The sequence below is a fragment of the Nansenia antarctica genome (genome assembly GCF_963989245.1).
Source record: "Nansenia antarctica genome assembly, chromosome: 1".
NCBI lineage: Eukaryota > Metazoa > Chordata > Actinopteri > Argentiniformes > Microstomatidae > Nansenia > Nansenia antarctica.
Genome location: NC_137674.1, coordinates 87968457 through 87984817, shown reverse-complemented (window position 1 = coordinate 87984817; position 16361 = coordinate 87968457). Strand labels below are relative to the sequence as shown.

General features: G+C 46.4%; 1 protein-coding gene across 1 annotated transcript in view; it reads right to left on the bottom strand.

The window, feature by feature from the left end:
- The window catches only part of tenm4 (teneurin transmembrane protein 4), a gene marked incomplete at both ends in the record, with an annotated part of 257838 nt that overhangs the window by 126428 nt on the left and 115049 nt on the right, over positions 1 to 16361 (bottom strand). The window contains one exon of the mRNA XM_080526836.1: positions 11539 to 11724. Within this exon, the coding sequence (XP_080382962.1) occupies positions 11539 to 11724 (186 nt within the window). The remainder of the gene's footprint in view (positions 1 to 11538; positions 11725 to 16361) is intronic.

Here is a 16361-nt window from a genome sequence, read left to right as displayed (position 1 = left end):
TATAAGAGTTTAACACTAGAACAGCTGTGTCTATGTTACCTACTATAATAGTTTAACACTAGAACAGCCGTGTCTATGTTACCTACTAAAAGAGTTTAACACTAGAACAGCCGTGTCTATGTTATCTACTATAATAGTTTAACACTAGAACAGCTGTGTCTATGTTACCTACTATAAGAGTTTAACACTAGAACAGCCGTGTCTATGTTACCTACTATAAGAGTTTAACACTAGAACAGCCGTGTCTATGTTACCTACTATAAGAGCCGCCTCGGGGGTCAAATGACCATAGTCTTTACAATGGGAAGCTGTTATTTACACACAACGGCCACTAGTTGGCGCGCGTGTAAATTAGCCTGCCTCCTACACAGAAAAACTGCAAAATAGCTTCATACTAGCTAATCCTGATGTGATTTAGAAAATGTATGGATATTGGGTGGTAGAACGCACATATCTAGGAAGAGTCATGAAAGGAGGGTCCTGAAATTTGATCGAGTGCAAAGATATAACGGTTGTTTTTACTCACATGGCTGTTCTAGTGTTCAATTCGAACACACATGACAAGATTGTTAATATAAAAACAATCACAGGAAGGAAAACAAAAGAGAAGGAAGGGGATAAGCGTTGTTATGAGCTACACAACACTAAGGGCACTTAGAGATTTTAATCTGATAACAGCAGCAATAACCGTCGTCAGCTGACGTTGATTTATTTGATACACCTTGTATGAAGCTTCTCATGTCTCCTCTGCAGGAAAACCAGATAAGAGAGACCCTCTGAATCAATATTCACTCATTACGACAGTCTGTGTGTGTGGTGTGTGTGGTGTGTGTGTGTGTGGTGTGTGTGGTGTGTTCTGTGTGGTGTGTGTGTGTGTGTTCTGTGTGTGTGGTGTGTGTGTGTGGTGTGTTCTGTGTGGTGTGTGTGTGTGTGTGGTGTGTGTGGTGTGTGTGTGTGTGTGGTGTGTTCTGTGTGGTGTGTTCTGTGTGGTGTGTGTGTGTGTGGTGTGTGTGTGTGTGTGGTGTGTTCTGTGTGGTGTGTGTGTGTGGTGTGTGTGTGTGGTGTGTTCTGTGTGGTGTGTGCGTGTGTGTGGTGTGTGTGTGTGTAGTGTGTGTGTGTGTGGTGTGTTCTGTGTGGTGTGTTCTGTGTGGTGTGTGTGTGTGGTGTGTGTGTGTGTGTGTGTGGTGTGTGTGTGTGGTGTGTGTGTGTGTGTGTGGTGTGTTCTGTGTGGTGTGTGTGGTGTGTGTGTGTGTGGTGTGTTTTGTGTGTGGTGTGTGTGTGGTGTGTTCTGTGCAGATACACTCTTACTGTACTGTATATCTGCTCTACAAAAGCTGTGTGATCAGGAGCAGAGGTGTGTATTTGTTGCGTTGCTTTCCACTAAACGTATCAGTTTAAGTGTCCTTTCTAATGTCGTTTAATTAATACGTTTATAATTTAGATTATTTCTTATCATTCTTATTATTCTCGGTATGAAAAACACAAATTACTCACAAAAGAATGGTCTGGGATATGACATTAGTTCTCTGTTATTCATCAGTCTTTTTTTAGTTCGTGCGACAGCTCCGTTTAATCAATAACATCACCTCCTCAGACACAATGTGCCTCGTCATTAGAAAGCGTGTGACAGAGAGGCTGGATGAAGTGTCCTACTCAGGGAATCTAGATCGTTACGAGGGTGAACGCAATCGCTCGTACTGATTGTAAAAACAAGGTCTGAGACTCTGGAGGAGTGGAGACACAGAGAGAGGAGAGGAGGAGGGTCTGTTACAGAACGACAGGTGAGGCATTCCTCTCTGCGTCTCTCAATCGCCTTCTCAAGGACACAGATCTCAGGATTATCTCTCATCCTCTGTTTTCTGTCCCTCTGTGCTTGGCATTTATCGGCCGTCTTATAATCCAATTCCACCAAGATGCCGAGGAGACGAAAGGAAGGCAACAGCCCCCCCAAAAAAACCTCCCTGACACGCTTTATGTTACCCAGAAGCCTGCGTGAGGAAGATGCGGCTCTGACCCATTTTGTCAGCCAAAGAGACGAGAGCAGCCGGCTTACAGCTCTTACATCACGGGGGTGAGGGAGGGAGAAGAGGAGGGGGGGGGAGTGATGAGAGAGAACGGAGGGAAGAGATGACAGGGAGAGAGAAGAGAGAGAAAGGCGAGCAGCGAGGAGTGGGAGAGAGACGAGTGGGATCAAGGAGAGAGAGAAAGAAGAGAGGGATAGAGAGAGAAAGAGAGGGATAGAGAGAGAAAGAGAGGGATAGAGAGGTAGCGAGTGATAAAATAAGCAGACAGACAGTGATGAGAGAGACGGGGAGGGGGAGAGAGGGAGAGGGAGAGGGAGAGAGAGAGGGAGAGGGAGAGAGAGAGGGAGCACATTCAGGAGGCGTTGGGGAAAAATTGGGAAAATTGGGACTGCTTAAACGTCGCTTTTAAGTGGGATGATTGAATATTGAGCAAAAGTTAATGTTTTTCTATGCGTAGTACACATTCTGTTGTACTTGTATATATCACCGTATATGAGAGAGGTTGTTATTATTAACTCCAGCAGGCTCCTTGCATCACATGACACAATGCAAGAGGATTCACTTTTGATGCGATAATGGATAATGATTATTATCATCGATCGAGTGCTAAAAAGTTCTTAAATCAGTGGAATACATTTTTTTCTTTCCACCTTGATTCTGAACCAGTGTCTGTTCAAATCAGCTCCATTTCTCTTGTCTCTTTGGGTCCCTCAGGAGAGAAATGGACTGATACTGTTGAGAGCTAAAATGGACAAAGAAGTCCAGCTAGACCACAGACCTGGGTCAAAAGGTATTTGAAATACTTGCTTCCATTGTGCCAAGCAATGAAGCATAGCTAAGTATTTGAAATGATTTCAATTACTAATTGAATGCAGGTTTTTATTTTAATTTTAACCTTTATTTAACCAGGCAGGGCAATAAGAACTATTTCTGGCACTTTTGTTACGTCCACACGTGTGTCCTTGTTGTGTTTCCCTCCCTGTTGTTTTCCCTCTCTATCATTCTCCATCCAGGTGTCCTTCTGTGATTGGCCATTCATCCCTGTCACTCGTCATTTCCATCCCATCCTGTCCGATCAGCAGGCTGCCCATCTGCCAATCAGCAGGCTGCCCATCTGTTAAAATGTTCCACTGGATTCCTAACTGTAACTGTCAGTACACTTGTTTTGGGTGTGGTTGTGTTTTGGTTGGGTGTGGTTGTGTTTTGGTTGGGTGTGGTTGTGTTTTGGTTGGGTGTGGTTGTGTTTTGAGTGTGGTTGTGTTTAGGGTGTGGTTGTGTTTTGAGTGTGGTTGTGTTTAGGGTGTGGTTGTGTTTTGGTTGGGTGTGGTTGTGTTTTGGGTGTGGTTGTGTTTTGGGTGTGGTTGTGTTTAGGGTGTGGTTGTGTTTTGAGTGTGGTTGTGTTTAGGGTGTGGTTGTGTTTTGGGTGTGGTTGTGTTTTGGTTGTCATTGGCTCTTAGTCTCTCAGGTTGGTTGTGTTAAGTATCTAGTACGTACAACCCTTTCAGTAGCTTTCGTTTGTTGTTGTTAAACTTGGTTTGTCTATCCGTTTGCTTGACATTGAACATAGTTTATTTTTCGTTTGTTTTGTCGCACGCATAGCCGTAGGAAACAGGTGAGTAGGTGAGATACCCCTGGGTACACACCTTACATCACGTAGACTCACCTCTGTTATACACATCAGGCAAGGGAGCGGATGTCGTAGGTAGTAGGATTGTAAACAGACACTTGGTAGCGTTTGACTTTATTTTTTATTTCTCTGAGTTGACACCGCTCATAGTCTACCTGTTGTCCTGTGGCTTGTCTTGTGTATTGAAACTTCACCGCCGTTATTGTTAATAAATGATTGCACTTTAGTTCTATTTGTCGTGACTCTTAGGGTGTGTTCTCACTAGAACATTTGCTTCACTTGGAATCAGAGTTTAGGATAAAATTCGCTTTGCTCTGCGTCGTTTGGAGCTGTGAGAACGCGCATTCAAAGTCGCTCCCGCAGCAAACAACCAACGGATGCTCCGCTTGAAAAGGGTGGTTTCGCTCCGGTTAGAAACGACGCATCGAGGCTGTCCATAGGAAAACAACAGCGCATGCGTGTTGATCTGGATAAGAGCGGGACGAACGGGCAATTTTAAAATGTTCGGACCAATCAACTATCACGTCTGTTGCTTCGATTACTTCGTTTACATGAAGGGCTGTGAGAACGCAAATCAGAGAAATAATTTATGCAACAATGTTGCAAACTCATCCACTTGCTCCGGGTCCTGATTCAGACTTTCATGTGAGAACATGACCTTAATAGTCCCCCCCCCCAGGGAATGAGCTGGGGTACATACAGCACCAGTCAAACGTTGGACACACTTCCCAATTCAATTGAATTTATTTATTTACCGTACTCGTTTATGTAAAAGGGACAATGGACAGTCATTTACTCTCCCTGAATTAGCTGGGTAGCTAAATGACATCAGCAGTCCCTGGGCAGGTAAACCCACAGGGGAAATACGGCCTCAGATGTTATAAACAACATAAAACAAGAACTATACATCACACTTTACACTCAAGAAAAACATTCCATCAAAGTGTGTCCAAACTTTTGACTGGTACTGTACACGTTTAGTTTCGGCTCCCCCTACCCACTAGACCACCATACCCCCCCCTAGACCCCCCTACCCACTCCTACATCCCCCCTAGACCCCCCTACACCCTCCCCTACCCCCCCCTACCCGCCCCTACATCCCCACTACCCCCCCCCTACACTCACCTACCCCCCCCTAGACATAGAACCATAAGTTCTGGGAGTCACAGCACCGGTCTGTCACACCGAACAGCGCAGACAGATGATTAGACAGCTCTGAATCCTGCATATTACACGGATACATGAATGAAGATCCGATCTTTCTCTGGTTGTCTGGTCGGTTCAACCTAACCGGCGGTCCTTTCAGAGCGAAGCCCCCGCCGAGGACGCCCCTGCCTGTCTGAAACTCTGAAACGGCTCTGAACGTGAGGCCGCGGGCGCCTCGAGGACCCCTGTGGCAGCCGCTCTCTCCTGGCAGGTGGTCCATTACCAAGGACAGAGGGAGGGAGGGGGGGAGGAGGGGAAGGGGGGGAGGGAGGGAGGGGAGGAGGGAGGGAGGGAGGGGGAGCAGCTCGGCCTCCTCCCCCCTGCTCTACGCAGCACCAACCAGAGTGAGGGCTCGACTAATGAGAGAGGCTGCAGCCTCAGCACCTATCAGACCTGCTCACAGCTGCAGGCTCATCTATAATACATGACCCAGGTTATAGAGTACCCCCCCCCCCCACGCCCCCCCCCCCCCCCTCCTTAACATCGCCGCCTTCTCTGAGGGAAAGAAAGTGGGAGCCTACATACTACATATATACCAGAGTATGGCTGCTGCCTGCACACACACAAATACACACAATGTCCCACCAGACCTCCAGCACTCCAGTTGAGGAGGGATGAGGGGGGATGAGGGGGGATGGCATCCCCCCCTGAAATAAAAACAGTCAACGCACACATGCAATGACATTTTTTACACCAAGTCACTGACGCTGAAGTCACTGACGCTGTGGGGATGCTAAAACTGTCCCCATATGATAAAATCCACCATCCCCCCTGATTTTCTTTTACAACTTGAGTACTGCAGACCTCAGGAAAAGTAGAACAGCGTGAGTGTGATTCACCAGGTGAGAAGTTAAGCTAAGTGGAGAGCGTGTGTGTGATGCTGTGAGGAGGTGACAAAACGTTGATGGGAGGTGGGAAGATTGTACTGGGTGGGGTGGGGGGTGGGGGTGGGGGTTTGATTTGAGGTGCAGGGTGGGTGGCGTTATGTAGATGCAGAGCGAGACAGAACAGTATGGCCTGTGGACATGAGCAGGAATGCTGGGTAATGTTATACTGGAAGGAGGGAAGGCAGAAATAGAAAGGAAGGAGTAATGCCGTACCTTTCACTACCTTATCCAGATAGTGAGCTTGGGAGATAAAAGATAAGAGACAAGGACATATAAAGGAGGGTTGAACAGGTGGCACTTCCATGACAAGACAAGGCAAAGGTGTTAGTGTACAACTACACAAAAGTCAAAGGTCAAAATAAGAAGAGAGGCGGCAGCAGTAAGTGAACACAAATCACGAGCATCGCAAGCAACACAACGAACACAAGCAACACAAGGAATGAGATGATGAGGTGATGTCAGAGCAAGAGACAGAGAGAGAGAGAGAGAGAGGTGTGGTAGAATATCGCTATTTTCAGTCTCGGTTCAGATTGAGAGCTGGATGACAGGTAGACATATTCTAGTCAGGGGAGTTTGGATGTCAATATGGCACTTATAAAAGACACATCAATAATTCAAGGGCCAGCGTATAAAACATTCACTGACTTGGCCGGGGCTCTGTTTGCAGCTCCGAGAGGTGCCAAGATCTGCCGAGATGTGCCAAAATGTCCCTCAGCGCCTTGTAGTAACACTACCCATAGTCCAGTGGTTCCCAAACTTTTTCAATCAGGCCCCCCTTGGGTAATTGGAAATATTTTCGAGCCCCCCCTAACCCGGTTCCCACCTAGATTGATATAATTAATTGTATAAAGTTGTAAAAACATTACATTTTCTCTTCTAATAATAACAAGACACATACAGTATATCCAACTATAGTTTTATATTTTATTATGGTTTGAAAAGGAACATAAGTGCTTGGCAAATGATCCTGTGCCACTGAAATATTCAACATATCAACATTAACTAATTTCTACTGCATCACTATTCTTACTCCTCACATTTCTATCACAATTACGATCAATGACTTGTGTGTGCTTGCTTTGCCTTGCAAATCTTCTCAAAGTGGGGTTGTTGTTTTGAGACTGCCACTCTCAGTTCATTCTCAATGTTCAACTTCGACCTGTATTTGCTTTTGATAGCAGCAACAGCAGAAAAGCCTATCTCACACAGGTACGATGTTGCAAAAGGCAGCAGTATTCCCACAGCTTTCTGTCCAATGAGAGGGTAGTCCTTCTCCACTCCAATCCAAAACCCAGCCAAAGTCGTGGATGTGAACTGCAGCCTCATGGTTGACTCTGAAGTCATGTCGATGTACTGTTCCTCTTCCGCAGTGCTGAACATGGCAGGTGGTGGTGCAACAAATGGATCTCTAATCCAGTCGTATTTGGCACTGTCATCCACAGAGAAGTATTTCTGGAAGCTTTGTTTCAGGGATGAGATGTGCTCTCTCATACATGGAACCACTGTGCTCTGCAGTTCATTGGTCTCGATGAATGCCTTCAGATTCCCAAATGAGTCGATGTCCCCCTGTTCAAGTCTCCTGCCCCACATGTCCAGTTTCCGTGTGAAAGATTGTATCCTGTCTGCCAGATGTGGAAGGTGTGTGTTGTTGCCCTGCAACTGTAGATTCAATTCATTGAGCTTCTCAAACATGTCGCTTAGGTAGGCCAATTTCATGAGGAAGTCTTCATCATTAAACTTGCTGGCAAGTTCGTTCCCTTCCTCCTCCAAGTAGATTCGGATCTCATCTTTCAGCGATAGCACCCTGGACAGCACCTTTCCGCGAGAGAGCCAACGCGACTCGCTGTGAAATAGCACGGCTGTGTGCTCGGAGCCCATCTCCTCGCACAAAGCGGAAAAAATGCGAGCTTTCAGTGGTCTTGTTTTTATGTAATTGACGGTGGTGATAACATGAGACAAAACGTCATTCAACTCTGGACTCAGCTGCTTTGACGCGAGTGCCTCCCTGTGTATTATGCAGTGAGTCCACACTGCTTTCGGTGCAACGCGCTTGATGAGCGTCTGGAGCCCTCCCCGTTTTCCTGCCATGGCCTGGGCACCGTCGGTGCATATCCCCACACAGTCCTCCCATTTCAGATCGGCTTCACTCAGGTATTTGTCTATGATTTTGAACAGTTCATCAGCTGTTGCTCTGTTTGGGACATAGTTGCAAAATAGCAAATCCTCGCTCAAACCCTCCGCATCAATGTATCTGACATACGCTATTAACAGACAGTCCTTGTTACTATCTGTGGCCTCGTCTACCTGGAGCGCAAAGCGTTGGTCTTTTATTTTCTCAACAAGCTGCTCTTTCATGTCTTCTGAGATGTCATTGATGCGTCTCGCAATAGTGTTGTTTGACAGGGGGATAGCTTTGAGTTTTTGGGCTGTTGCCTCGTCTATCATATGTGAAACCATATCTATTGCAGCAGGGAGTATTAACTCCTCAGCGATGGTGTGTGGTTTTTTAGACTGGGCGATACGATATGCCACTTTGTAGGAGGCAAGTTGAGCATTAGACGTAACAGATGCTGTTTTAACGAAACGGCTCTGCTGACCATGGTATTCTTGGAGTTTTCTCTTGAAGAAATCGAGGGGCTTCTTCACATCAGTCGGGTGTGTGGTCTCCAAGTGACGTTTCAACTTGCTAGGCTTCATGCTTTCTGCCGCTAAAGTTTTGAGACAGAGGACACACAGTGGTCGTTCCTCCGCACCGACCACATTAGACGTGAAGCCCAGGGAGAGGTATGTATCGTCATACTTTCTTGACTTTGGCTTTGGGACGTTTGTCATGGGCTCCTTCGCTTTTCGTTTAGCTTCTGGCTCTTTCATAAACTTATCCATTGTTGTTGTTGCTGCTAGATAGCTGGAGGAGGGAGTGCGTGCGTCAATGACGTGAATGGAGCGCGCGTCAATGACGTGAATGGAGCCCCCTCGCTGCCTCTTTGTTACAGTTTATGGCCTGCGCTCCATTCAGGTTCTCATTTTTATCATCCAACGCCCACAACACCCCTGATGGTAACCTTAAGCAAGCAGTGTTTGTTTACAGCTCTTGTGTGTGCATTTTTCCCCCCTCCCATATTATTTCTGCGCCCCCCCTGCAGTACCCCCGCGCCCCACTAGGGGGTCGCGACCCACAGTTTGGGAAACGCTGCCATAGTCCAATATAGAACAGAACTCTCACCTAATGATTAGGAATCATCACATCTGTGGAAGTTTAAAACTAACAAATTAACACTAGAACAGCCGTGGGTGGGGTCATTTGACCAAGTGAGTAAAAAGAAAAAAAAATCTTTGCACTCGATCAAATTTCAGGACCCTCCTTTCATGACTTTTCCTAGATATGTGCGTTCTACCACCCAGTATCCTTACATTTTCACAAAATCACATCAGGATAAGCTAGTATGTGTGTAAGTAGCAGCTTCCCATTGTAAAGAATATGGTCATTTGACCCCCGAGACGGCTCTTATAGTAGGTGACATAGACATGGCTGTTCTAGTGTTAATATTAATTGAAAATGTGTTTGGCGAAGGAAAAGAAGGACTGAATAACAATGAGCTGCTATGAAACGTTGTAGTTGTAGTAAACAGTAACCATGGCAACAAAGTACAACTTATGACCCCTGTCGACACAGTGTTGAGGTGGCGGGCTCGCTGATTGGCCAGAGCAGAGGAGGGGCAGAGAGCAGGGGAACAGGGTGAAAGAAAGAGTGAGAGAGGGGAAGAGTAGCTAACGCAACACAGACAACATCAAGACACCAAACCAAGCTTCCCCGAGGGAGTCCTGTTATTCACAACAGCAAAAATAACTGTCGTTATTCACAGATGATGTAGTTAATATTATGGCCAATCACTATCTGACATCCCTGTGAAATGCTTAGACTTAACAGCTAAAAACTGTCTTGTATAGACAGGCTTTTGGATAGCCCCAATGGCCTGTCGTTCTGTGTCCTGTCGATGTTGTTGTACACCTGTTGTCTGTTACTTGTTTTTATTTTCACTTGTTTGCCTGTTTTAACCTGCTGTGGCTTTTGATCTTGTATTATGTTTTATTTGTGTTTCTTCCTTGTTATGTAAAGCACTTTGTGACCCTTGGTCTGGGAAAGGTGCTGTATAAATACATTTTACTTACTTACTTACTTACTTCTCTAACCACATCAGTGTCTAACACTAGAACAGCCATTGCACTGAGAACTGAACTAGTGGTGCAGGTCAGGAGTAGGGTGTAGTACATATATACTCTAACAGGACTAGAGTGTAGTACATATATACTCTAACAGGAGTAGAGTGTAGTACATATATACTCTAACAGGAGTAGAGTGTAGTACATATATACTCTAACAGGAGTAGGGTGTAGTACATACTCTAACAGGAGTATACTAGTACATTATATTTGCTAACGTTTCAACTTGCTTACTTCCAATCTGCAGACATCAGAGCCGGCAAAAACTCTTGCGTCTCGCGCGCATTCGGGTTGGGTGCGTTTAAAAAACGCGGATATTTTAGCCTGCTTGTCAGATGTTTGGTGTCTACGTCCGTAATAATTCCTCTTTCTTGGGGGGGGGCGGGGGGTTCCGTTGGGAGGGCGGCCCGCCCCCCCAAGGCAATGGTAGGGTGTAGTACATATATACTCTAACAGGACTAGAGTGTAGTACATATATACTCTAACAGGACTAGAGTGTAGTACATACGTACTCTAACAGGAGTAGAGTGTAGTACATATATACTCTAACAGGAGTAGAGTGTAGTACATACATACTCTAACAGGAGTAGGGTGTAGTACATACATACTCTAACAGGAGTAGGGTGTAGTACATACATACTCTAACAGGAGTAGGGTGTAGTACATACAGTATATACTCTAACAGGAGTAGGGTGTAGTACATATATACTCTAACAGGAGTAGGGTGTAGTACATACATACTCTAACAGGAGTAGGGTGTAGTACATACATACTCTAACAGGAGTAGGGTGTAGTACACAGCAGACATGTCATAGTGTACTACTCTGCTGTAGTAAACACATCAGTAAGTATCAATGGAAACATTCTGTGATCTTCCATCTAAGGAGGCAATTTGTTCTCCCCCTCTATATGTTGACTTAATGGCTCTATGAAACGACTACAGCTATAAAGAAAATATTGTCTAAATAATAGATAGTTCCTCACACAGCTACGGTTCATCCCAGATGTAATTAAATTCCTGGTCTCAGAAGTATCGGCCCTCCGTCAAAGACTCTTAATGTTAAAGAGATGTTCAAAGACTCTTAACGTTCTAGATAAGTTCTCACTGAGAACAACCAGGCAGCGTTTCTAAACCACACCGATGTCGGATTCAACTGACTGCCCGAAAGAATGTCCTTTAAGCGGCTTGACCCGCTCGCAAACGAAGCAAATGTTTGTATTTAAAATCAACAGTCAAAGGAAAAGGGGGGGGGGGGGGGGTAGGGGGGGGAGAGAAGGAAGGATGAGAGAAAGAAAGGGATGAGTAAAAAAGAAAGGACACTTCAGCAACATTCCCACATTAAGATGCATGAAGGGCGATGGCTCGAATCCCTGAGCAAACCGTTTCATGCTACGCTGGACTGCACACATTCAATAAGCATGCTTCCCCCTTTATTCCACAACTGGACTCGCTACCCCCCACAACCAGCGCATCATACACACACACACCCACCACCTCCCCCCTCCCCAAACCTCCCTCCCTCCCTCCCTTCCTCCCTCCCTCCTTCCCCAAACCTCCTCCGGCCCCTCCTACCCATAGTGCAGTGCTCTCCGTTCCAGCCGGGGCTGCATTCACACTTCCCCTCCTTGCAGGTGCCGTGGTCGTTGCAGCGGGGGTGGCACGCCCTCTGGTCACACCCGGGCCCCGCCCACTCCTCCTCGCAGCGGCAGGCCCCGCCCACACACACCCCGTGGCCCCCGCAGTCCGCTGCACAGATCTCTGTAGGGGGGGAGAGAGAGGGAGGAGGGCGGGGGGGGGGGGGAGAGAGGGGGGGATGGACAGGGACAGAGAGAGAGAAAGGGGGAGGAGAGGAGAGAAGGACAGAGAGAGAAAGGGAGGAGAGGAAAGGAGAGAGAAGGAGAGACAGAAAGGGAGGAGGAGGGGGGGGGATGGACAGAGACAGAGAGAAAGGGAGAGGGGGGGAGAGGAGAGAGGAGAAGGACAGACAGAAAGAAAGAGAGGAGGGGGGGGAAGGACAGGGACAGAGAGAGAAAGGGAGAGGGAGAGGAGGAGGACAGACAGAAAGAGAGGGGGGGGAAGGACAGGGACAGAGAGAGAAAGGGAGAGAGGAAAGAAGAGAGGAGAGAAGGACAGACAGATAGGGAGCAGGTGGGGAGGGGGTGGACAGGGACACAGAGAGAAAGAAAGGAAGAGGGAGAGGGAGAGGAGAAGGACAGACAGACAGAAAGAGAGAGGGAGTGGGAGAGAGACAGACAGAAAGGGAGAAAGGAGGGGGACAGAGAGAGAAAGGGAGGAGAAAGGAGAGGGATAGACAGAAAGGGAGCGGGGGAGGGAGAAGAGGGATGACAGGATGAAGCAACAGGGGTGAAGAAAAGACAAATCCAGAGTTATTGTGTGTGTGAGGCGTCCACGCTCCGCCACCTTGTCTGACGGTGGCTGAAAAGAAATTCCTGCACCTTCTAAGGGGGGGGGGGGGGGGCAACCCCTCCTGACAATACACATCTAATACGTCCATCACAAAGACACGACATGGCTGGTGGAGACCTTAGCGGGCTGGCCTCTCCTGCTGGCCTCTCCCCTCTATTGTACATTTCTCCCTTTTCTCCCTTTTCTCCATGAGGAAGAGGGGGACAAAACACATTTAACTTTCTAAAGGGGGTTCCAACACATGTCAGATTTAATTAGCGATTGGTTGGCTGCCTCTGTAACGAGGCAAGAGCACCCTCTAACTAGCTAGTCTCCCAAAGGTGATTGAAAAAGAGAAATACACCCGTTAATAACTTTGGTAAATATGTCTAGAATATGTGTCGAAGATTCTAGAAGATGCTGATTTCATCGACATCCCTTGTAGACAGAACTCGAGATGAGGGGGGATGAGGGGGGGGATGGCATCCCCCGCTGAAATAAAAAATAACAAAAATCATCCCCCTTCTAAAACTGCCATCCCAACTTTCCATCCCTTATGTACTTTTATCAATGAACGTGGTATTACTGCTATTTCAACATTTAGTTTTGCGCATATTGAGTAAAACACTGTGGGCGAGGGAGGGGGCACGCACACATGCAATGACATGTTTACCACCAAGTCACTGACACTGAAGTCACTGATGCTGTGGGGATGCTAAAACTGTCCCCATATGATAAAATCCACCATCCCCCCTGACAACTTGGGTACTGCCTGTAGATGAGTTGTTGTGTTCCTCCTCGCCTCTGGATCACACGGGGAACACAGCCGAGGAGGGGGCTGCTCTACGTGCACACGGCACAGGGCACATAATGGGGACAGTTCGACATGTAGCCAGACGGGGCTCGAACCACCGATCTGCCAACCTTGCGCTCTTTAGACGGCGGCTGTGTCTCAGAAGGTAGAGGCTGTGTCTCAGGAGGTAGAGTCGCCGTCTAATGATAGCACAAGGTTGGCAGATCGGCGGTTCGAGCCCCGGCTGGCCACATGTCGAAGTGTCCTTGGGCAAGACACTGAACCCCAAAATTGCTCCCAGTGAGCGGGCCGGCCGGCGCCTTGCATGGCAGCTTGCCTACCTCGCCATTGGTGTGTGAATGTGTGTGTGTGAATGGGTGAATGAGAGGCCGTTGTAAAGCGCTTTGGAGCAGCTTTGGAGCAGCAAAAAAGGCGCTATATAAGTGCAGTCCATTTACCAATACGCTGCTTTATTTTGACTGAACACTACTCTCTCCTACTGCTGGAGACTAGATCTCTCTGGCAGGACGTTATCCTGGAGGCTGACGGGAGAGAGGAGACAGGAGAGAGGAGGGCTGAGAGACAGACTAACGGCTCGGCTCGGTTTATTGTTAGACGGCTGAAGGACTGAAGGACTGAAGGACTGAAGGACTCCCCTGACTGGCTGAGATACCGCTGCAACTACCCGGACCGTGTTGTAGTTTTATATCATTGTATACTGAGAATGGAAGTCTCGCTCTCTACATACTGGGGAATCTAGCACTCAAGGAAGGCCTTCCCTTTCCTGTAAGAGATGTGCCAAGATCTGTGGCGCAGTGAATAATTCTGACTGTGGATAGTACTGGCCATAAATTGTGCAATCACAGATTTGTATAATATGATTGGTTGCCAAGAATAGTGACCTCATGACCAAGGACAGTTCTATAAATATGAGTCCCGCCCCATGTGGGGAGCTTTTTTGTCTGCTTCTTTCTCTCTGAGCTGCTGTAACTACTGAATAAAAGGCCTCTTTGGAGTCAGTTGATTTGAGCTCTTTGTGTTTTATAAGTTCTACTACTAAGATATACTAAGAATCAATTAAATCCACGACAACAGTCTAGCATGGGGGGACCCACACGGCAAGAGACAAGTTGAGAGGAATTTAACCCACCGACAGATTACTTATGAATAAAACTAACAGTGGGGAGAGAATGTTGATATGCTGATTCGCATTCTGCTGCTATCATCTATTCTATTATTGACGCCAGTGTTAATTTTGTCAGGCTTTTTAGTCACTTAGTCTTTGGTGTTTAGATGAAGATGCACACCAGTTCTAGTCACACCAAGTCACCTCCATTTTTCTTAGTTCCAGTCCAGTTCCAGTTGATGAAAACTGAAAACATTCCAGTGCAGTCTCAGTCCACAAAACCCCCAAAACATTTTAGTCTAGCCGTAGTCAGCGACTAAAACCCGACCCTGCTCTGGTGAACTGAGATGAACAATAGCCTTTCATCTCCTCTGATTAGACAAACATATTAAAGTACGACCAGGGGGACCAGAGTGGTGGTAGAGTCTATTAATAAGTCAATTACTGCGTATGAATAATTTTTGGTCATTGTTACAAATGGATGTGATTGAGTTGTTCCCTTTCAGCCATCAACCAGAACACGGCATTACCAGCCTCAGACCTTCACAGAGAACCTCTGCTAACTCTCTGCCTCTCGCTAATTACAGAGCCAGGCTTTGTTGAACTATGCAAATGCCGTTAATTTCACATGCAGCTTTTCAATTAGAGCAGCAATACAGCAATTAATTCAGTGGCACTTGGGGTGGACTAGGACACACACACACACACGCACGCACACACATGCACACGCACGTGTGCGCACGCACGCACACGCGAGCACACACACACACACACACACACACGCGCACACACACACACACACACACACACACGCACACACTAACACACACACACACGCACACACACACACACACACACACACACACACACACAAACACACACACACACACACACACACACACACACACTCACACGCACGCACGCACACACACACACAGGATTATGATTGTGGGATGAAAGCCTGGTATGATCAATCAACTTATTTTAACATATAGGCTAATTATTTATTTAGTAATTATGTGAGCTATATTTTTCAAACGCACAACGTTGGCGTTGCTTGATATTTAATAATAATAAAGTAGCACGCTAATTGGATGCAGCTCTGTGTAGCTTTAGGCCGTACACACACTTCACTGTTTACATCAGCAGGCAAAAAAAACAACAAACCTGATGTGTGTGGACTGTGGAGTGTAGGAATATGAATATCCACCATAGACGGATAAACATGAAAAGTATCAGAAAATAAAAATCATGCCACATGTCGGTCTGATTATTAAACACATTAACATCCACGGGTTTGGGGGCCCAAGGTTAAGCGAGAGAGCTTAAGTCACTGGTGTTTTGGTTACGGACAAGTGAGATGAGTTGTATTTAACTTGTTATGCTATTTATGAGTCATATTTATCAAACTCCTGGGATAGGGCCGTACGGTAATCTCTTGATTGAGATTCTGGGGGCACGGGCAATAAAAATAAATGATAAGTCAGTCCACACCACTCGTAAGTTTCAGCTGAAAGCTAATTAACCTAGCGATTAACCTCCTCCTCTGCCCGCGGTAATGTTTACACACCCACGTGCACGCGTCGCACTAAATAAAAATAGTTTAACTGAAGAAGTTGTCAATGTCAGCGTTTCACAGGTGAGCAAAGTGCATTCAATCATCTAATAATAATAATAATAATAATAATAATAATAATAATAATAATAATAATAACTTTAATTTATATAGCGCCTTTCAAAAAACCCAAGGACGCTTTTTTACAATTCTAAGGGAAATGATCAGACAGACAAAACAGAAAACAAACAAAGCAAAACTGAGACATTGACTAGGGGCCAAAGGCCTTATATCTGAAAGAAACATGTTGAGATCCCTGCCTCTGTTTGAAGCCGTGTTTTCCGGTATATTCGTTCCACAGAGGTTTTAATGGAATATTGTAGCTGTAACGCACACAGGCATTGCACACTCTCTCCACTTTGAGCAAACGGTGCAAGCCTGTACTATGACGACAATGACAATACTTGTTGGCTGCTCACTCAAAATCACTCTATAACCTTTGACCTACTGATGTT